The 23,523-nt window shown below is 41.9% G+C and overlaps 1 protein-coding gene across 2 annotated transcripts; it reads right to left on the reverse strand.

Annotated features, from left to right (window-relative positions):
- Nucleotides 1-206: 206 nt before the first annotated feature.
- mtfr1l (mitochondrial fission regulator 1-like) lies at nucleotides 207-23,243 on the reverse strand. 2 transcript variants are annotated; one of them, XM_056296098.1, is made up of 8 exons: nucleotides 23,111-23,243; nucleotides 21,359-21,509; nucleotides 20,488-20,574; nucleotides 20,242-20,351; nucleotides 19,700-19,911; nucleotides 3,107-3,500; nucleotides 2,732-2,894; nucleotides 207-2,481 (listed from the first exon to the last, which is right to left on the reverse strand). In XM_056296098.1, the coding sequence occupies exons 2-7, from the start codon at nucleotides 21,371-21,373 to the stop codon at nucleotides 2,777-2,779; spliced, it is 936 nt and encodes a 311-aa protein (XP_056152073.1). In that variant the 5' UTR covers nucleotides 21,374-21,509; nucleotides 23,111-23,243; the 3' UTR covers nucleotides 207-2,481; nucleotides 2,732-2,776. The 2 variants fall into 2 exon arrangements, with proteins under 2 accessions (XP_056152073.1, XP_056152072.1); XM_056296097.1 differs by having other exon boundaries at nucleotides 20,488-20,595.
- Between the last annotated feature and the right edge of the window lie 280 nt (nucleotides 23,244-23,523).

Genomic DNA, 23,523 nt, shown 5'->3' on the forward strand with positions numbered 1-23,523 from the left:
TAAAAAACATGTCAAAGAGTTCAAAGAAAGGTTTTTAGAGAGAGGCAAAAATCACCAGTTGGATTTTAGTGTTGAATAACTGGCAAAAATCCCCTGACCAAAAACAAAAGGAGAGTGACTGTGGAAGAGTTGAAAATGTCCATAAATCAATAACACAACCGCCTTCACAAGTTTTATTAGAAATGGGATTTTGCCCTTTATTTTAGTCTATGTGCAGCCTGGCTACTATACTGTAGATCCATAGGGGAACGCTGAAAACTCTTATCTATTTAGCCATCCATACACATATATGCATAGTTCTTACATTGCCACCCCATGGTTATTTAGTGGTATTGCCAAAATGGAAATGCCAAGGCACTGGCCAACTTCAATGCAAGTTGTACTACAGCGCAAAAAGTACGTCAAGATTTCAAAATTTCGGACAATCTTTATTTACAACTCAAATGAAAACAAACACACTTTAGTATGGCAGAACACAAACATACACATGATGGTGGGCTCAACCTTACAAAAAGGTGGCACTGGCTCAACATAAATGCAAATCAAAACTAATTGGAAAAAAACAAAAACAAACTTGGATCCACTGTATTCCCAATTTTACCAGAACTGTGTAGGTTACTAGTTGTTCCACAGAAAATAAATACAACTTTCACAATGAACAATATCTAGATATTTTGATATTTACGGCTCAGGAGTAAGTATGTTTGCTTTGCCACTTCCAGCTGCAGTGAGGAAATGTGACTAATGAGAAGACCAAAGAATACAGAGGTCAAATCCTAAAAAGAGGCAGCACAAAGTCCCATGCATGCAGATGCAGAGGGGACCATAATTGTTCAATCCAGATAGATAACATAGCGGGAAAACTTCTTTCACACTGCAAAACTATACTAAAAAGGTCTTCCTGTAATCTAGGCATCAATATAATAATTCAAACAAGAGTTACAGTATTATCAATCATTCTAACATAATCCTAACCAGATATGTTGGAGCAGGAAGTAACACGAGAACACAAGAAGAAGTGATGGTTTTTGACATGAACCCAGAAATTACACATAACTGGATCTGAAAGTATTTAGCCATTTAATTTATACTTGTGGAATGAAAGGTTTGGGGACTTAACAGTGTTTGTGTTCAAAGGATGGGATGCATTCTGGGGGGGGGGGGGGGGACAGACCGATTGGACACAGCAAGGGGATGGACTGACGGTATCAAACTCATGGCACTCGAATCAATGAATAAATTGGGAATATAAACTGGCACTAGGACAGGCAGTAGGTTCGTGGTAAGGCTTGCACAGAAGTATTCATCATTAACAATGTGAGTCACACAAGAGTCATAACCAGGCATTGAAGAAAATGGTGCATAAAAAATGTAAAAGCAAATACACAAAAAAATTCAGAGGTCCTCTCTGCCTTAAATGAAATTCCTCTTCGCAATGTCACTGAAACCAAATGACATTGTACAGGTGGTTGCAGCTTCCTAAAACCAAGAACCACACACTCCAGACTACATGGAAAATCCATCCAATATAAAAAAGACCAGTTTGAGTTATCTCTGGCGTTGTCTTCATCAGCTACACGAACAACAGCACACAATGGGTACATATTCAGAAACACATACTTTACAATAATCAGATTCATTTCTCAAATATCCCATGCTTTAATGCACCACACAATTCACCCCTCAAGCTATATTATGTTCTTGCTTTTTTTTTGGTCTGAGTTTTGAGAATCTGTGTCATGTTCATTTAGTATGGAGCTACATTTAAATCAAAAACCAAGAACAGACATAATATGGATTTGGGTTTTGTAAGCGCAGGAGGGTTGTTTTGAACACAAAAATAGTGCTGCAGATACAATTCGGTGCACAGAACATTTGCAAACTCAGTGCTGTATTGCAAAACTGAAAAGTTGAGCTACTGAAATTACTCCCAGACAAACGGCAATAAACCACAGGCCATGACTGTTTGCAGCCCAGACTATTCTCCTTTATACATCACACATTTTTCAAGTAAGGGGCCTTGCCTGACAAAAAAAAAAAAAAAAAAAAGAGGGAGAGAGAAAGTTTTATTTGTATCTTTGTGTTGAAAGTTTATAAGCTTGTAAATAAAAAAAAATATCCACAAAGTTAACTCATCATATCAACATAGTTAACATGCTTGTTGGACATAACAGCTTATGGTGTAGCAGTGAAACATGTCTGTTGAATTTATTGTCCAATGTGAATTTCACACTATTCCTCTATCACAGTGAACAAGCTTACTTCAGAGAGCAACTGAATTCAATACAGAGTGGAGAATATACCATCTACTGGTGCTCAAGAGAAAGCAATTTCCCTTTTATGGTACCAGGACAGTGGAGGGAAATTTGGTTTTGAGTATCCGAAACTAAGATTTTTGCCATACTTCCGGTACACAGCGGTTAGCAAGGGTCAGTGGAGAAAGGTTGGGACTCCACGGGTAAACAGTCCACAGATCAAGACCTAGCAATAAAGCAGGGGGGAAAAAGAACAATGACTGCATCAAGACATATTGCCACTAGAAGAATTAGACAGGTTACCCACCACTAATTCCAATCCTGTAAACAGCATTCATTACACAAGCAAAGGGAAAAAAGAATTCCCATCAGATATTTAAAAACTCCCATTATTCAATAAGCTATCTTTGAATATAAAATGTTTCAAACCAAGCACCAAACAAATAAACACTCATACGTGCCCCACCCTTACTTACATGGAGCAGCAGAATCAGGAAGCAGGGACAGAGGGGAGAACAAAGCTACTTCCGTTGCACAGTATCAATGTCTTCATCCTTTAGGGTAAACTTTTTCCTAAGGGCCTCTGAAATCAGAGTGGCTGAGTCCTCCTCTCTCAGAGAGGTACAACCTCTGTTGTACCTGCAAAGACAGATACCAGATAAGACAGGCGATCACTAGACGATAAGAGGAAGTAATTAAGGTGGAGAGAAAAACTTTTACTTATATTCTGCATTCATGCATCATCCATCAGAGGCTCAAGGATGCAATACTGGTATATTCTCATATTTGTATTTTAATATACAGGTATATCTTTATAATATTTTCATACATGTATAAAACTGGTATTATACCTGTCCTTGCTCATCTTCATACGGTTCATGTCCTTCAGGATATCCATGACATCGGCAAAGCTGGTGGACTTGGAGAGTGACACAGTGTCCTCCTCTGCCTCCCGGAAGTCCATGCTGGGCCTGTCTAGGTCAAAAGTTGCTGACGCAGTCATGGAGACTGGCGGCAGTGGGTCATGGACTAGCTCTGACACGATGGAGACTACATCTTCCTCATCCGCCTCCTCTTCCTCATCCTCCACCTCCTCTTCCTCCTCCTCCTCTGTGACATCACTGATGACAAAGGAGGCTGCAGCAGTAGCTACAGGCTGGTAAGACGCAGCCTCAAAAGGTGCCATAGAGAAACTCATGCTGGTGTCATCAGGAGACAGCAGATCAGGGGTAAGGGGGTTGGAGCCTGGAGGAAGCAAGTGGAGTGGGCGGTTAGGTGGGGGGCAGATGTGTTACCATGACTTATCAAAATCAGACTGGGATGATAGCAAAGAAAAAAAAAAGACTGGAGAAACCCAAACATAACCGAACTAAGCACTTAGTCTATCTGCCACCTCTGAGTCTGAAGCATTGGCAGTAGGGCTGAATGACATTGGAAAAAGATAAGAATGACAACATTGCAATAGTTGCTTTTTCAATGTGTATTGCAATATTAAAGAATAAAAAACAAGTTGCATAATTTCACCATATACACACAGAAAAAAAATATCTGCTTTGCAATTACAAATAAGCCATTGTCTTTATTATTCCACCCCCCCCCCTTTCCACTGGATGAGAGACATGTGATGACCATTATTGGATGTTGTATTTTTATGCTTTTCTTGTCTGCTCTTTTGGCTGTGCTCCGGATCCACTCCACTAGATGATGTACGTAAAGTACCCCATTGGATGCTATTTTATGTTATATTTTAAAAGTATGCTATTTCAACAGTGCCCTGGCCCTTTAAGCCCTTACTTTTTCAAAACGAGCCCCAGTCCCTCCCTCATTGGTTGTAACATTCCTGATGTTGCTTTTCAAATGTTTCCTGTCCTTCCATTGATTGCTGTGCACCGCAACTAGGGACGTGGTGCAAGGCAACATAGCATTTATTCGCTGGGTTTTTTCTTTTTTGTATAGCCAACGTGGCAGCTGATGAGTGCATGACGCACGAAACAGGCTTGTACTGCTATGAAATACAGTTTTTTTTCCTTCATCTATCTTAATATTCCACTCCTCATTTGTTGAGCACTTTCATCAACACCACTGACAGTTAAAAAAAAAAAAGCACTACAGACACTCACTGGCCACTTTATTAGGCACACCGGTCCAACTGCTCGTTAATGCAAATTTCTAATCTGCCAATCACATGGCAGCAACTCATTGCATTTAGGCATGTAGACATTGTCAAGACGATCTGCTGCAGTTCAAACCGAGCATCAGAATGGGGAAGAAAGGTGATTTAAGTGACTTTGAACGTGGCATGGTTGTTGGTGCCAGACGGGCTGGTCTGAGTATTTCAGAAACTGCTGATCTACTGGGATTTTCACGCACAACCGTCTCTAGGGTTTACAGAGAATGGTCCGAAAAAGAGAAAATATCCAGTGAGCGGCAGTTCTGTGGGCGAAAATGCCTTGTTGATGCCAGAGGTCAGAGGAGAATGGCCAGACTGGTTCGAGCTGACAGAAAGGCAACAGTAACTCAAATAACCACTCATTACAACCGAGGTATGCAGAAGAGCATCTGAACGCACAGCACGTCGAACCTTGAGGCAGATGGGCTACAGCAGCAGAAGACCACACTGGGTACCACTCCTGTCAGCTAAGAACAGGAAACTGAGGCTACAATTCGCACAGGCTCACCAAAATTGGACAATAGAAGATTGGAAAAACGTTGCCTGGTCTGATGAGTCTCGATTTCTGCTGCGACATTCGGATGGTAGGGTCAGAATTTGGCGTCAACAACATGAAAGCATGGATCCATCCTGCCTTGTATCAACGGTTCAGGCTGGTGGTGTAATGGTGTGGGGGATATTTTCTTGGCACACTTTGGGCCCCTTAGTACCAATTGAGCATCATGTCAACGCCACAGCCTACCTGAGTATTGTTGCTGACCATGTCCATCCCTTTATGACCACAGTGTTCCCATCTTCTGATGGCTACTTCCAGCAGGATAACACGCCATGTCATAAAGCTGGAATCATCTCAGACTGGTTTCTTGAACATGACAATGAGTTCACTGTACTCAAATGGCCTCCACAGTCACCAGATCTCAATCCAATAGAGCACCTTTGGGATGTGGTGGACCGGGAGATTCGCATCATGGATGTGCAGCCGACAAATCTGCAGCAACTGTGTGATGCTATCATGTCAATATGGACCAAACTCTCTGAGGAATGTTTCCAGTACCTTGTTGAATCTATGCCACGAAGGATTAAGGCAGTTCTGAAGGCAAAAGGGGGTCCAACCCGGTACTAGCAAGGTGTACCTAATAAAGTGGCCAGTGAGTGTATATTCATTCATTTGTCTTCAGCCAGTTCTCCGGGGTCGGGTCATGGTGACAGCAAGCTAAGTAAGGCACTCCAGACATCCCTCTCCCCAGCAACGCCCTCCAGCTCCTCTTGGGGGATCCCAATGTGTTCTCAGGCCAGATTGGACATGCAGTCCCTCCAGCAAGTTCTGAGTCTACCCCGGGGTCTCCCCCCAGTTGGCCATGCCCAGTAAACTTCCAAAGGAAGGTGCCCAGGGGGCATCCTAATCAGATGCCTGAACCACCTCAACTGGCTCCTTTCGATGCGAAGGAGCAACGGCTCTACTCCGAGCTCCCTCCGGATGTCCGCGCTCCTCACCCTATCTCTAAGGCTGAGCCCAGACACCCTACGGAGGAAATTCATTTCAGCCACTTGTATCCACGATCTCACCCTTTTGGTCACTACCCAAAAGCTCATGACCATAGGTGAGGGTTGGAACGAAGATTGACAGCTTTGCCTTCCAGCTCAGCTCCCTCTTCACCACAATGGTCCAGTACAACGTCCGTGTTACTGCTGATGCTGCACCAATCCACCTGTCAAACTCCTGCTATATATGTATGTATGTGTGTACATATATATATGTACACTACCGTTCAAAAGTTTGGGATCACCCAAACAATTTTGTGTTTTCCATGAAAAGTCACACTTATTCACCACCATATGTTGTGAAATGAATAGAAAATAGAGTCAAGACATTGACAAGGTTAGAAATAATGATTTGTATTTGAAATAAGATTTTTTTTACATCAAACTTTGCTTTCGTCAAAGAATCCTCCATTTGCAGCAATTACAGCATTGCAGACCTTTGGCATTCTAGCTGTTAATTTGTTGAGGTAATCTGGAGAAATTGCACCCCACGCTTCCAGAAGCAGCTCCCACAAGTTGGATTGGTTGGATGGGCACTTCTTTGAGCAGATTGAGTTTCTGGAGCATCACATTTGTGGGGTCAATTAAACGCTCAAAATGGCCAGAAAAAGAGAACTTTCATCTGAAACTCGACAGTCTATTCTTGTTCTTAGAAATGAAGGCTATTCCATGCGAGAAATCGCTAAGAAATTGAAGATTTCCTACACCGGTGTGTACTACTCCCTTCAGAGGACAGCACAAACAGGCTCTAACCAGAGTAGAAAAAGAAGTGGGAGGCCGCGTTGCACAACTGAGCAAGAAGATAAGTACATTAGAGTCTCTAGTTTGAGAAACAGACGCCTCACAGGTCCCCAACTGGCATCTTCATTAAATAGTACCTGTTAGAGCCTGTTTGTGCTGTCCTCTGAAGGGAGTAGTACACACCGGTGTAGGAAATCTTCAATTTCTTAGCAATTTCTCGCATGGAATAGCCTTCATTTCTAAGAACAAGAATAGACTGTCGAGTTTCAGATGAAAGTTCTCTTTTTCTGGCCATTTTGAGCGTTTAATTGACCCCACAAATGTGATGCTCCAGAAACTCAATCTGCTCAAAGAAGTGCCCATCCAACCAATCCAACTTGTGGGAGCTGCTTCTGGAAGCGTGGGGTGCAATTTCTCCAGATTACCTCAACAAATTAACAGCTAGAATGCCAAAGGTCTGCAATGCTGTAATTGCTGCAAATGGAGGATTCTTTGACGAAAGCAAAGTTTGATGTAAAAAAAATCTTATTTCAAATACAAATCATTATTTCTAACCTTGTCAATGTCTTGACTCTATTTTCTATTCATTTCACAACATATGGTGGTGAATAAGTGTGACTTTTCATGGAAAACACAAAATTGTTTGGGTGATCCCAAACTTTTGAACGGTAGTGTATATGTATATATATGTGTGTGTGTGTGTGTGTGTGTGTGTGTATATACATATGAAGCTTTTAACTTTCAAAGCCCCATTAACAAAAAAATGTATCCTTCTAGTAATAATTAGGGTAATTTTAGAGCAGAAAATAAGGCAGTTGTCTAAGAAGTTATTAAATCAAACTAAATCATATCATTCGTCAAGATAACTAGAATATATTTCTTCAAAACGTGCCATAAAAAGTGGACCTTTTGTTTTCTATCAAGCAATAAGATTTTTAGCTTAATATGACAGATGGGCCCAATTTGCCTAACACCACATCCTTTGCAAAGTGACTATTGTACATGTGTGTATTGTGATAGTGAATTCTGAAATGTTATACTGTTCAACCCTAATGGATAGCTTGGTGTATGTGTGTTAGTTCTCCTCCAGTCTTTTATACCCCTCGAGTTAAACGACATGTGTGACTGCACTGCAAAAAAAGTTTGTTTTCTACAAACCACTAAACCTGTGTTTATTTACAGTGTCCGCTTTGATTTTGGGACACATATTGCAATAATGTCCTGAACTAAAGGTTGATTATCAAAGACTCATGGGATCTTATTACAGGCCTCATAACATACCTAGCTTTTTATAGGTCCTCTATTCATAAATCACCTCATGCTGCAAAAACTAGCACTGGTCTAGTGTGACTGGACTCCCTTCATTATTGTGCTGCTAGCCTCATGTTTGGAGTTTTTATTTTGCATAACGTTTACCTTTTTTGGATTCTATTCAACCTCCGAATAGCCTGATCAAATTGGTACAAAACAAAAAAGGTAAAATAAATAAAAATCTATCCTCCCTAGCTTGTGACTTGTGGGTTGAATTGTTTAATGCGTTGGGCCAAACAAACACTGCACTGGGGAGATTTTCTTTAACCACTGACCTACAAGTGATGCCAGCACATCTTAGTACCAAAGGGCTTTTGGAGAATTAGGTCAGCTGACTTAGTAACGAAAGAATCTTGTGAGGTTTTCATAAGATGTGGTCATTTCATTGACAGTTAAACAGAATCGTCCTTTGCAAAGACTTATAATAGTGATTTTGGATAGAAATACAGAGATTTCACATTTCAGCTGCTTTGGTAGTGAGTTCATAATGCACCTACCACTCAAACAAGACTAGGTCAAAACCTAGTATATGGCTGGACCGTGTATGGACAATGTTCAAAATTGTGGCCAATTTGTCACAGGGATTGCCAGTGGTAGTGTCTATAATGTGAATTCCTGAATATTAAACGTTCATCTGCGATTTTATTTAATTTTTTTCTTTTTGGGGATTTTTCCCCTTTTTCTCCCCAACTGTACCCAGCAATTACCCCACTCATCCAAAGCCGTCCCAGTCGCTGCTCCACCCCCTCTGCCTGCAGACTACCACATGCCTCTCCGATGCATGTGAAGTCGCCAGCCACTTCTTTTCACCTGACAGTGAGGAGTTTTGCCAGGAGGACGTACTACATGGGCGGATCACGCTATTCCCCCCAGTTCCTCCTCCCCCTGAACAGGTGTCCTGACCGACCGAAGGAGGTGCTATTGCAGTGACCAGGACACATACCCACATCTGGCTTCCCACCCACAGACACGGACAATTGTGTCTGTAGGGACGCCCAACCAAGACGGAGGTAATATGGGGAATTGAACTGGCAATCCCTGTGTTGGTAGGCAACCAAATATACCGCTACGCTACCCAGATGCCCCATCTGCAATTTTATGTAGTGGTCCCAGTAATACTTGTTAAAATGTAGGCTATGTCACATGACATGTAAAGCTACATTCGAGAATACTTTCCACTCACATCTTGGGATGTTTCATTTGAAAGAGAACTTAATTTAATTGTACGTATATCTATTCTAATTATCTATTAACCCCCCCCCCCCTTTCATCTGTTTCTATCTGCAGCTGGTCTCGTTTTTCTTGTCTAAGACTCACTGTGTCGACAGGCAAATTCACAAAGAATGAATGGCGGCCGCTCATAGCACCATGAATTGCGCCTCACTTGCAACCGCTATCTGCCCCGTCTCAAGGTCTGATTCACTAAAGATATTGCACTCATGATATTACAGCACAAACACACCCATAAAGTTTGCATCTGAGTGCAATTTGCCCTTGTTTTGCATCTGATTGCAATTATCTATGTGGCCATCTATAAATGGTGGCTTTGCACCAAGAACACAGTAGGTAGGTTCAATGTCATCCTTGATGCCAGGAAGTATAGCAAGAACCTGTATCTGTGAATGAGTTTGGTCTCAGTTATATCAAAAAGTGATATTCTTCTGCAAAATATCCACTCACGAGCATGCCTGGCATGACAACGCATTCATCTGGCTACAATCACTGCTGCCATGATCACTTGAAAGTCTGGGCTTGACACCCCTTATAAATGTGTTTCAGTTACCACCAACTCTGAAGACGCTAATGAATTTTACTCTTAACTGTGTTTGGCTATTAGCGTTGGTGTTTGTGAATTGGACTTTTTTTTTTGCAGTGGGGCTCATTTGCATAGAAAGAGGCCAAATATGCGCCAAACGAATGCATATTACCTAATTTGAATATGTGCAAATAGTACTGGAGCACTGGGATACTATTTGCTTGGCAGTGCTGTTAGGGTTGCATTTCATGTTTTACGGGTGCTTTGAGAATTACATGGTTTCTTTTTGTCTTACTTGTGCAGGTTTAGCGACTGCAAAAGTTGTGCAATCCTTTTGTGACTTCGCCAGTGAGGGTTTTGTCAGAGTGACTGTTATTTAGGGTGCTTTAACTGTGCACTCTACCTCATGCCTCTCAGTGCTCAGCCGACCAATCGTGTAACTTCAGTGACATTGTTGGTCACATGAGCCTGTGGCCCAAACATGTCAAACATGATCACTCAGGCAGGGATCGTATTTTCCGTGTCTGCGAGTACTAGGGTCCGCATAGCGTACATTTCGTCACCACCCAAGTCCGCACCCAGCTTTCCGCGTGCAGGGTAGCACAGCCACTATGCTACCAACTGCATATTTGCTGGAAACCAAAATTGATGCTGAATTTGAAGAGGCTGTGTGAAGAGGTCCGTCACAACCCACATCTCTTCCATATATGTTGCCATTTTGATTTGATTCGTAGCGCACATGCATGGAAGCTATGGGTCGACCGATCATCAGCCTGGCCAATTATCGAATGTGATATTCAGCATTTTCACGATTATGGGAATCGTTTTTTTTTTATCCGATTGCTGGTATAATAAATTAACTTAAAAATGTGCTACTTAGCACATTTAGCAGCAAAGAGGGTTAAAAAAATTACCAAAGACATCAACAGGGTAGGGTAACAGAGGTAGATAGATAGCAGAGGTCAGTCACCTTGAGATCAAAACAATACTAAACCTAACATTAATACTAACTAAACAACATCATAGATATGAGATCAGCATAGACATATATTCTGCATATATATATAGCAGCATATACAGCATATACACTCCACCAGCAGTATGCTCTATCATCAGTTCAGTAACTAAATAGCAACTTGTATGTTTTAAATACACTATATGGACAGAATTATTGGGACACAACTCTTGATCACTGAATTCAAATGTTTCATTCAGACCCATTGCCACAGGAGTATAAAATCAAGCAGCTAGCCATGCAGTCTGCATTTACAAACATTTGTGAAAGAATGGGTAGTTTTGAAGAGCTCAGTAAATTCAAGCGTGGTACTGTCATAGGATGCCACCTTTGCAATAAGTCAGTTCGTGAAATTTCTTCCCTACTAGATATTCCACAGTGAACTGTAAGTGGTATTATTGAAAAGTGGAAGCGTTTAGGAACAACAGCAACTCAGCCACGAAGTGGCAGACCACGTAAAGTCACACAGCGGGGTCAACGAGTGCTGAGGCAAATAGTGCGTAAAAGTTGCCAATGCTCTGTTGACTCAATAACTGCAGAGTTCCAAATTTCCTCTGGCATTAACATCAGCACAAAAACTGTGCACCAGGAGCTTAATGGAATGGGTTTCCATGGACAAGCAGCTGCATGCAAGCCTTACATCACCAAGCACAATGTGAAGCATCGGATGGAGTGGTGTAAAGCATGCTGCCACTGGACTCTGGAGCAGTGGAAACGTGTTCTGTGGAGTGATGAATCACACTTCTCTGTCTGGCAGTCTGACGGACGAGTCTGGGTTTGGTGGATGCCAGGAGAACGTTACCTGCCTGACTGCATTGTGCCAACTGTAAAGTTTGGTGGAGGAGGGATAATGGTATGGGGTGATTTTTCATGGGTTGGCCCCTTCGTTCCAGTGAAGGGAAATCTTAACGCTTCAGCATACCAAAACATTTTGGACAATTCTATGATTCCAACTTTGTGGGAACAGTTTGGAGAGGGCCCTTTTCTGTTCTAGCATGACTGTGCCCCAATGCACAAAGCAAGGTCCATTAAGACATGGTTGGGTGAGTTTGGTGTGGAAGAACTTGACTGGCCCACACAGAGCCCTGACCTCAACCCCATCGAACACCTTTGGAATGAAGTAGAACAGAGACTGCGAGCCAGGTCTTCTTGTCCAACATCAGTGCCTGATCTCACAAATGCTCTTCTGGATGAATGGGTACAGAAATTCCCACAGACACACTCCAAAATCTTGTGGCAAGCCTTCTCAGAAGAGTGGAAGCTGTTATAGTTGCAAAGGGGGGACCAACTCCATATTAATGCCTATGGATTTAGAATGGGATGTCATAAAAGCTCCTGTAGGTGTAATGGCCAAGTGGCCCAATACTTTTGTACAGACAGTGTAGTGCAATATGCAAGGTAATATGTCATATGTTATATGCAATATGTGAACAGTAGCAACTTGTACACTGTACAACAGTACACCATGTGCAATATGCAAGGTATGGTACAGTCAGGTGGGTCACTAGGTTAAGTCAGCCCAATCATAAGTCAGAGGGCTCAGTGGCGGTCTATGGAGATCAAGGAGTCGGTTCTAGTGCGGGGGACGGGGTCAAGGAGTTGGTCCTAGTTAGTCCTTGTGCGGGAGGCGGGGGAGGAAGGGGTGTAGGAAGGGGGGGGGGCAAGATTGGGGCAGGGGGTGGGCCTTGTTGTGGAGCCTGATGGCTGTTGGTACAAACGACTGGCCGAGGCGTTTCGTGGTTTGCTGGGGGGCAATGAGTCTGTGACTGAATGTGCTCCTCCTCCCCACTATCTCGTTGTGGAAGGGCTAGAAGGAATTCATCAAGATGGCAGCTATCTTCCTCCTCTCCCCAACCACCTCCAGGTCCTCCAGGTCAACCCTCAGTTAACTCTGATGCAGCTGCATCTGTTGGTAGTCATCACTCTGTGGTGTCGAGTAATGTCCTGCCCACTGCACTATCTGATTTGTTATACGTCACGAGTAATAGCCTATCAACACGCATTTGTAGATTGGAGCAGCTCCAGTGAGTGAGTGGGGTTGTTTCTAATGTTAGGCAGCAGATATTGCTGAAGTTGCAATAAACATCACAATCATCTACACTGAAGTCGCAAAACACCAAAATCTTATGATCCATTTCTATGATGACAAGCATGCCCAGTTTCTCAATTACACCACTTAAAATACCCAAATAGTGCACTTTGTTGCAGTGATATACAGTTAACTCCAATGAGATAATAGAGTTCATTTATGTAGTGTGGCTATATATTTGAATAACATTGGTAACAGTGCAACTGGAACCTATTTTAGCTACCACATTGCAATTGTAACATTACTCGTCCATAGGAGTTGGTGCTTTTACATGTTACTAGTGCAGTGCCCATTCATCCAAACTTCACACTAGACACTCGAAGGAACACGGGTGTGATTCCCCTTCTGACCACAATGTGGGTTTGCCAACGCAGAGTGATGCTGTTCATGTTTCTGCTCGTTGACTCCATGGGAAGTGAAGAAGCAGAATTTATTACAACTAACTTCGCTGAAAACTTTACAGCTTGCAACTTGCTCGAGAACCTCTCATCCAAACAATTTCACACAACACTACACTTCCTTGGGTCCTCAGCAATACACCCACTGAGTGTGAAGTCGATCGGATGCACAGCTGTCAAGAAAATCCTATCCTTTATAATAAAAGGTCCTCCGACATTGAAAAATAAAATGCTGCGTCCCATATCAAATCAAAAAGGATTGTGATTTGTCCTATATTTTCATACACATCGTTTCATATATATATATATATATATATATTTAGCACAAAAAGTAAGTAAATTTGTGTTTAGTAGATTATTTCTTTGTTGTAACAATGATTCTTGGCAATAAATCTTATACTGTTGGAAAGCCTGTTTATTTCCCTTTTAAATGGTGCCACATTTGTAAGGATCATGCATTTGTGGGATGAGCAGCAGAGCTGAGTATGTGGGTTGCGCCCATGAAAAATTTGTCAAATCTTCTCTGCCAATGCCAAACAGCTTATTTTGCTGTTGCTATTAACTCTTCTTTTGAGCTTCTGGTACCCCAAGTGCTGACAACCAGGTGCCTGATATAAGATTTATTGCCAAGAAGCATTGTTACAACAAAGAAATAATCTACCAAACACAAATTTCCTTACTTTTTGTGCTAAGTTACATACACTACCGTTCAAAAGTTTGGGATCACCCAAACAATTTTGTGTTTTCCATGAAAAGTCACACTTATTCACCACCATATGTTGTGAAATGAATAGAAAATAGAGTCAAGACATTGACAAGGTTAGAAATAATGATTTGTATTTGAAATAAGATTTTTTTTTACATCAAACTTTGCTTTCGTCAAAGAATCCTCCATTTGCAGCAATTACAGCATTGCAGACCTTTGGCATTCTAGCTGTTAATTTGTTGAGGTAATCTGGAGAAATTGCACCCCACGCTTCCAGAAGCAGCTCCCACAAGTTGGATTGGTTGGATGGGCACTTCTTTGAGCAGATTGAGTTTCTGGAGCATCACATTTGTGGGGTCAATTAAACGCTCAAAATGGCCAGAAAAAGAGAACTTTCATCTGAAACTCGACAGTCTATTCTTGTTCTTAGAAATGAAGGCTATTCCATGCGAGAAATTGCTAAGAAATTGAAGATTTCCTACACCGGTGTGTACTACTCCCTTCAGAGGACAGCACAAACAGGCTCTAACCAGAGTAGAAAAAGAAGTGGGAGGCCGCGTTGCACAACTGAGCAAGAAGATAAGTACATTAGAGTCTCTAGTTTGAGAAACAGACGCCTCACAGGTCCCCAACTGGCATCTTCATTAAATAGTACCTGTTAGAGCCTGTTTGTGCTGTCCTCTGAAGGGAGTAGTACACACCGGTGTAGGAAATCTTCAATTTCTTAGCAATTTCTCGCATGGAATAGCCTTCATTTCTAAGAACAAGAATAGACTGTCGAGTTTCAGATGAAAGTTCTCTTTTTCTGGCCATTTTGAGCGTTTAATTGACCCCACAAATGTGATGCTCCAGAAACTCAATCTGCTCAAAGAAGTGCCCATCCAACCAATCCAACTTGTGGGAGCTGCTTCTGGAAGCGTGGGGTGCAATTTCTCCAGATTACCTCAACAAATTAACAGCTAGAATGCCAAAGGTCTGCAATGCTGTAATTGCTGCAAATGGAGGATTCTTTGACGAAAGCAAAGTTTGATGTAAAAAAAATCTTATTTCAAATACAAATCATTATTTCTAACCTTGTCAATGTCTTGACTCTATTTTCTATTCATTTCACAACATATGGTGGTGAATAAGTGTGACTTTTCATGGAAAACACAAAATTGTTTGGGTGATCCCAAACTTTGGAACGGTAGTGTATATACATACATACATACATACATACATACATACATACATACATACATACATACATACATACATACATACATACATACATACATACATACATACACACACACAAAGTAGGTCTTCAAAGTGCTGAGAATAACACAACATCAAGCAAAATCAGACAAGTTATACAGGCGGAGTGGAGAAGTTTAATTTCAGAGGTGAGCTACAGACTGACAAGCTCTGCGTGCTGTGTGAGATTGCACGTCAGCATCATGCTGTCATCATTGCCATTAGGCCTAACTCAGTGGTTGTCTTGTACAATTAAAAATAGCACCCTCAGTCACTTGCAGTTACTGATGGTTTCCATTTGTTTGGAATCGACACAATGTTATGTTCGTAATGGTTCAGTCTTGTTTTTGTCAACCCAATCAGTATTACAAATCCAAAGTGTAATACAAATATTTGTTAGATTTGTAACTGTAAGTGCTTTTGTTATTTTGTCTTGCAATAAAGCACTTCAAACCGTGTGTATCGGTGTATTGGATTCCCGAAAAATCGTTATATCAGGGGGGTGAATGTAGGATTTGCAGTGGGGGGCATCCCTTATTTCTCCACATAGAAGGTGGCAAACCTAGGACAGATGTGGTCACAACGTAAGCTCCCGTCTGTATGCAGACTCATCTCTGTCTCGAATGAGGCTGATGACTGTAGTGTCGTCTGCAAATTTCAGGAGTCGAAGAGACGGGTCTTCTGAGTTGCAGTCATTGTTGTAGAGGGAGAAGAGCAGTGGGAAGAGCACACATCCCTGTGGGGCACCAGTACTGACTGTCCAGGTGCTGGATATGATTTTCCCCAGCCTCACCTGCTGCTTCCTGTCTGTCAGGAAGTTTGTGATCCACTTACAAGTGGAGACTGGCACAGTGAGTTGGGTGAATTTGGTGAGTAGGACTTCTGGGATGATGGTGTTGAATGCTGAGCTGAAGTCGAAACAGGATAATTGTGTATGTCCCATATCCACATTGATGACAGCGACTGTAAATTTGCCATAGAATTCCTGGAACCATTACAATGCTTCAACTTCACACAACATATCAACTTCCCCACTCATAGCCATGGTCATATCCTGGAGTTGGTCTTCTCCACTAGTCTTACAATACATCAACTCTTCAACCTCAATATCTCTGACAGCCTGACAGTCACTATGGACATTGACATCCCTAGCCCCATCTCAAAAGACAAATGCAAAATATCCTTCAGAAATCTCTAATCTATCTCCCCCTCAGCTCTTTCAGCCTCTCTTACCAGTAAAATGTCTGCTGCCTCTCCCCTGCTGTCTGATATCCCTCCGATCTTGTGAACTATTATGACACTCTCCTCATATCTTGACCAGCTGGCTCCCATTAAAACCAAAAAAAAGTCTCATTCACAAATTCAACTCCCTGGTATACTCCTAAACTCCCATCAAATGAAATCCCGTGAGTGCCAGCTTGAAAGACTGCAAGAAAACTGGTGCATCTCCAAGCCTATACAGGCTACCTTCAACAATACAAAGATGCTCTCATCAGAGCCCGGTCAACCTACCAGTCACACCACATACACTCTGGCTCCACCAACCCCAAGGCTCGCTTTTCCACAATAAACAGACTTCTCAAACCCAGTGGCAACACCTCCAAATCCCTCACAGTTAACAAGTGCAACTCTTCATTTTTCCAAACTAAAATCGACACCATCCACAGCAACCTGAATACCTCCTCCGCCCTCTCCAACTCCCCCACCTATCTAACCCTCCTTTACCACTCAGCCCCTGTCTAAATTCTCCCGTGTCCCGAATGGAGGTGTCCAACCTTATGGTAGGAATGAGAAGCTCCACTTGTATTCTGGATCCCATCCAATCTTGTTAAGAGCTATCTCCTCGCTCATCACAGAAATCATTGACTCCTCCTTCAGCTCTGCTTCAGTCCCCCAAACACTGAAACTGGCTGCTGCCACCCCCATCCTCAAAAAAAAAACCTGGATTCAACCCTAATATCATGAGCAATTTCCAGCCCATCTCCAATCTCCCCTTTCTGTCAAAAATACAGGAATGTGTTGTTGCCTCCCATCTCAACGCCCACCTCATCTCCAATGACCTGTTTGAACCATTTTAATTTGGTTTCTACTCACAGTATAGAATCAGCCTTCCTTAAAGTCACCAATGACCTCCTCCTCTCCTCTGACTCTAGTAATCTCAGCATTCTCATCCCCCTCAACCTTATTGCAGCTTTCTACACAATGAACCACACCATTCATCTCTCCCGCCTTGAATCCTCCCTCGACATCACTGTTACTGCCCTCTCCTGGCTAAAGTCATGGCTCACAAAGACAACAGTTCATCAGCATCAACAACTGCATCTCCCCCACCGTTCCTCTGCCCCAAGGTATCCCCTAGGGTTCAGTGTGTCATCCTTTCCTGTTCATCCTCTACATACTCCCCATTGGTAACATCATACATCGTCATGGTCTCCACTTCCACTGCTATGCCAATGATTGCCAGCTCTACATCTCCACTAAATCCATCACCACTATAATGCGCTCCACTCTGACCAACTGACTCGCTGAAATTAAATTATGGATGCAAGCCAACTTCCTCAAACCAAATTGTGATAAATCAGACATGATCATAATCAGTCCCAAATCCCTTACCAAAACCACTCAATTTCTGCCCCACCAGACAACTTCACTCTGTCTCCCTCCCCACATATCCGCAACCTCAGAATCATTTGACAGGAACCTCTCCTTTGAACATCACATCAATCATATGAATGCCAGAACTCTTTTTCCACCTAAAAAAAACATAGCTCTTTTCCGCTCATCACTCTCCTTTCTCTGCTGCCAAAACTTTGATCCATGCCTTCATCGCATCCAGAATTGACCACTGCAACAGCACTCTTTATGGCACGTCATACGAAATCCTAAATAAATTCCAGTACATCCAGAACTCTGCTGCTCGCCTGCTCCCGTGATCAATGGAGGTTCTGTCCTCCAGAACCTCCATTGGCTCCCTGTCCCACAATGGATACAATTGAAATTGCTTGAAAAAGCCGTCCATAATCAGGCCCCCTCCTACCTCACCGACCTGCTCCACTACCATGTTCCTTCCCGTAGTCTCCGCTCCTCTGATGCCTGTCTCCACCACTCAGGACCAAGCACCGGACCTGAGACAACAGAGCCTTTTCCATAGCTACCCCTTCGCTCTGGAACTCTCTCCCCAAACACATTCGGGACTGCACCAATTTGTCCATGCTCAAATCAGTAATCAATCACCTTTTCAGAACTCCTTTTAAGCACTAGAACGACCAGGATGGTCATTATGACTGTGTTGGATTTTCAAAGTTTAATAACTTTGTGCAAAAAAAAAAAGATACAGACCCGCTGCTCCCTCAATTCTCCTAAAATTGCATATATTTGCATTAAAACGAGTTTTAGACCAATTGCAAAAAAAAAAAAAGTTATGATAAGATTTACCTAAAACAACCATGACTGGTCAAAATGACCGCTCATAATTTGCGCGTGGTGTCACTATTTATGACGTGTTTTGGTCACATCGTTTCCTTCGTGAAGTTCATTGCTCTGTTCTAGAAGAAAACTACTGTTCTCCAGTGAAGGGTAATAGTCTAAACTTGATTTTTGATTATTGCCAACATGTCTGGGTACAGACGCCATTTCAGACGCACCATGGCTACCACTGAGGTGTTGCAGTATTTACAGGCGTTGGGACAGCGGCCATTATATAAATTGTTTGAAAAATAGTATTAAAGTTGTTAAAATGCTAATTTTGGTGTCATTCATTTCTTAACAGACATATTAATATATGTAATGCATTAGTATTTCAATTGGGTATTTATCTTGACAGAATATAGAGTTTAAAAACCACGGCGGTCAAAATTACCGCCCACGGTCCATCTAGTTCTTTTTAAGTTCTGGTCGTTGTTTGGGACTGTTACAATATTTCTTTTCAGTTTTTTTTTTTTCACACTTCATGTTTTATAGGCCTTGTTGTTACGTTTGTTAGATTAGCAATATGGGTTTTCCGTTTTGTTTTTCAGGTAATAGTTTCACTTTTTCAATTTTGCTATTCACATTTCACCATGTCTCTCTGAAGTTTAAATTGTTTAAAAATAGTATTATAGTTGTTATGTTAATTTTGGTGTCAGTCGTTTCCTAACATACATACTAACATATGCAATGCATTAATATCTCAACTGGGTATTTATCTTGACAGAATATAGAGTTTAAAAACCGGCGGTCATTTTGAACACCCATGGTTGTTTTAGGTAGGAGTGAAATTTCAGTCGTTCTAGTGCTAATGTCTGATTAATGTTGTGTGTTATATGTTTTTGATGTGCTGTTTTTATTATCATTTTAACTTATGTAACGTGTCTGAGTACCATGAAAAGCGCTCTATGAATAAAATGTATTATTATCATTCATGGGACTCACATATGGTGGACAAGTGTCAACTGCACCAAAATGTAAGCAAAATGGTAGTATTCTGAGTTGGGTTGCCTACCGGATTCGTTTGCGACAATCTTGGCAATTTGTGCACGGAGTCTGCTAAGCTCGTCCTGGAGGGCAGTGGTACGGTTCAGCGCGGTCATTCCAGGCTTCCTTAATCCCTCTACCTTTTTTCCCTCACGGCGGAAGTTGGGTACAGATGAATTCCTGTGGAGGACCAGGAGGGGAGTGGGCCGCCATTCGTGTCTAAAAGGACGTGTATCACTCCTGTAAAAATGAAGAAAAGTAAGATATCTATACACTAGGTGATTAAGGCGCTTCAGTGGCTCTGGACTCAAGCTGTATGCTGTTCTCCATCTCTCTCATAGTAACAATACTGCACTGACATGCTCAGAGGGACTGTTATCCCTGATGCAAAATACAGAGGGCCAACTGCAGGGGAGATCAGTAGCAACTGAAGGGAGCATCTTCTTAATCAAACAAAAAAAATGGGCTCATCACTTGTGTGAATTTCCAGTGATGATTTTGATTAGCCAGGAATTTGTCATAATTTGATTAAGGATGAACACTTGGTACTTGACTAGACTGTACACTTACCGAACTCTGGCATATGTCTCCTCTTCATCTGCAGCAATCCAGGCTATGTCTGCCAAGGTAGGAACTAAGGGGCCATCCAAAGGTCGAAGAGGGGGTAGGCCTGGTAGTTCCTAATATATTAGAATCAGGGGAAAATTTGTCTCAATACAGATTCAACTTTGATAATCAGTTGTGTCATAACAGGAAGCCATAATGACATCATAAATGATTTGATACAGACTTCTAAATTTGTGATGTGACATTTACCTGGAAACATGCCCTTTGTGGTGGTTTGAGGGGAAGAGTGGACCCTATTCTTCTCACAACGCTACGGGTAGATCCATGGGGCTTATTCTGCCAGAGAGGAATAACTTCCTGAATAATGAGAAAAGATACAATGCTGTTGAGTCTTCTCAAAAGAACTTTTATGTCATGTTAGAAGTGTAGAATACATATTCATGAGTAACATACAGTAGTAAATGTTATCCATTTCAGAAGAAGATTCTGGTATAGTTTTTAGATACATAGGATATTAGTAACAGGGGAGTGCAAAGTAACGGGGAGTGCAGTAGAGAGGTGAAGAAGAGAGTGCAGGCAGGGTGGAGTGGGTGGAGAAGAGAATCAGGAGTGATTTGCGACAGAAGGGTACCAGCAAGAGTTAAAGGGAAGGTTTACAAGATGGTTGTGAGACCAGCTATGTTATATGGTTTGGAGACAGTGGCACTAACGAAAAGACAGGAGGCGGAGCTGGAGGTAGCAGAGTTGAAGATGCTAAAATTTTCACTGGGAGTAATGGACAAGATTAGGAATGATTATATTAGAGGTACCACTCAAGTTGGACGGTTTGGAGACAAAGCAAGAGAGGCAAGATTGAGATGGCTTGGACATGTATGGAGGAGAGACGCCTGGTATATTGGGAGAAGGATACTGAATATGGAGCTGCCAAGAAAGAGGAAAAGAGGAAAGCCAAAGAGGAGGTTTATGGATGTGGTGAGAGAAGACATGCAGGTGGCTGGTGTGACAGAGGAAGACACAGACGACAGGAAGAAATGGAAACGGATGATCCGCTGTGGCGACCCCTAACGGGAGCAGCCAAAAGTAGTAGTAATAGGATATTATAGACAGACAGTTAACTTACTGTGTCCATTTCCATTCTGAATGGTCTGTCTTGCTGGGGCAGTGCACGCCTGTGCCAGATAGTTGCAGTGGCTGAAGATTGAGTGACTTAGTACACAAAGCCCATGTCAGTCCGTTAGTTCAATCTTCAAATTGGAGCAATCTCAGCACATCTGGCAAAAATGATATCCAAGAAGGGGAAACAGGCAACACTTGAGCACTTGTTAAATTTACCCCATCTCACAAATGCAAGCTGGGCTAGCTTGCCAAGCTTGCCTTTGTTATGTTAGATAATGAAATGTTACAGATGTTAGAAATAGATGTTAGAAAACATCATCATTCAGTTACATCTAATGTACAGATATCAAATATAACATAGGGTAGCTGTGGTGTTCATTATACATAAACAATCTCTGCAGCATTGGTTAGTAGTGAGATTTTATTTTTAGAAGAGGCCATTCACAATAACAGAAAAAAAAATGCTGAGTAATATTTTCTTTCTCTCTTTCAGCTTACTATCAGGGCTCTGCAGTGTGAGTATTTCACTCGCGTTTGCCCCTAAAAATAGATATGAGCAACTGGAAAAATAATTTACAAGCACGGTGTGCGAGTAAAGATTACAAACTGAGTCTGATTCTGAACCTACCGTAATCTTTTTTACCCCGCTGCTAACCGTTCAAGAACAATAAATTCCACAAACCACAATGTGCCAATCACAGTAGAGTTTTCTGTGATGATGCAGCCGGTGTCAAGTGAGAGAAAGGGGAACAACACTGAAAACGGACCGTATATGAAACGTTAGCGGGCTTTTAATTTGAAACGACGGATACAGGAAGTGGCGACAAGGCCAACCAATGGTGTAACTTAATCACTCAGTCAGGGACAGACGCATTTAAAAAGTAAAGCTAAAAATGAAGCCCATTAATTTTTATTTTGAGCGAAAAAGAGATGAGGAAAAGGAATCTGGCGAGGGGGATTCGCAAGGTTTAACCGATATCCGTACGCACGGGCCAACGTGTGATTTTGGTGGTATGTGCTATTGCAGATGTCACCTAGTACACGCAGCCACACAGTGAGGGGGGAAAAAACTGTTGCAGAACCGATAACCTGTTAAAATGCATTGCCAATATTTTAAAAAAACTGTTTCACGGTTTCAAAAAGTTTTTTTCAGTGCTTCAACGTTACAAAAACTTTCAAATGTTTAGAAAGCTCTTGCAATATTTAAAAAGCTGTGTTGCAACATTTCAATGTTTGAAAAAACTGTCAATGTCGGTTTCAATATTTTAAGGCCCACGCCTAGTGTCTAAATAATAACTAGGGTCTTCCACTTTCATAGTCCTCCACTGGTTTTCACATATAATTGCATACGCGCGCAAAGTAAAACTGTGTCAATAAATTGTTTGTTAATAAACTCTGCATTACTTGAACATTTTTCACTGCTCCTACATGTATTTGTGTGCTCCTGCGTTTTTTCTTTCATTTAGGAGCACATGTACTCCTTCGGGGGGAAAAAAAGTTAGCGTAGATCCCTGACTATGCAAACCTTCCTGGGCTCTACTGGTCGTTAGCTGAGGTCAATGCTTTAGCGGGTAAAGCTAACGGGCTAAACTAAGCGCAAATTGTTAGCTTTAGCAACTCTAGTCAAAAAAATAAAAAAAAATAACGCAACGGCCTTCCCTTCGGCTGACCCTCAGCCTTATACTATAGCGATATTTGGCAACACATTTCGTCAACCTCCACAACGTATAAAGCTTATCGCTTACGCGAAACTTACAGCAGGAGATGCTGTATCTGGACAATCTGAAGTCTTCAATTATTTTTCATTTTTCTTGAAGAAATGTGTTCTCCTTTTCGTCTTCTGGACACTAGCAATGTTGTCGTTATTTCAGACCGGAAGCCAGGTTCTCTTTTTCTATCAGCTCATTGGTTGAAGACTCCCACATGATACCAATCAAACCAATGGAGTTCGTGAGTCAGAGAACGTCAGTCATAAATACGGAATCAAGACTATGCCTCATACGCCCCTGTAGATACGTATGAGATATGAGATTTACTATGTTTCTTTCGACGTGTTTATGGGTGGATTGCTGTGTCACGTATTTATGTTTATGTTTATTAAAAAAACACTTACGTTATTGTCTATATAGTGAGTGCTAAATGCCAAAAAAAAACCCAAAGTCTGGTCAA

This window comes from Lampris incognitus, chromosome 16 (genome assembly GCF_029633865.1).
Source record: "Lampris incognitus isolate fLamInc1 chromosome 16, fLamInc1.hap2, whole genome shotgun sequence".
Taxonomy (NCBI): Eukaryota; Metazoa; Chordata; class Actinopteri; order Lampriformes; family Lampridae; genus Lampris; species Lampris incognitus.

Coding starts and splice junctions, on each gene's coding strand:
- mtfr1l (XM_056296097.1), bottom strand. Junction 19,912..20,241: donor GAGACATATGCCAGAGTTCG/GTAAGTGTACAG, acceptor TCATTTTTACAG/GAGTGATACACGTCCTTTTA. Junction 3,501..19,699: donor GATTGTCGCAAACGAATCCG/GTAGGCAACCCA, acceptor TGCTTCCTCCAG/GCTCCAACCCCCTTACCCCT.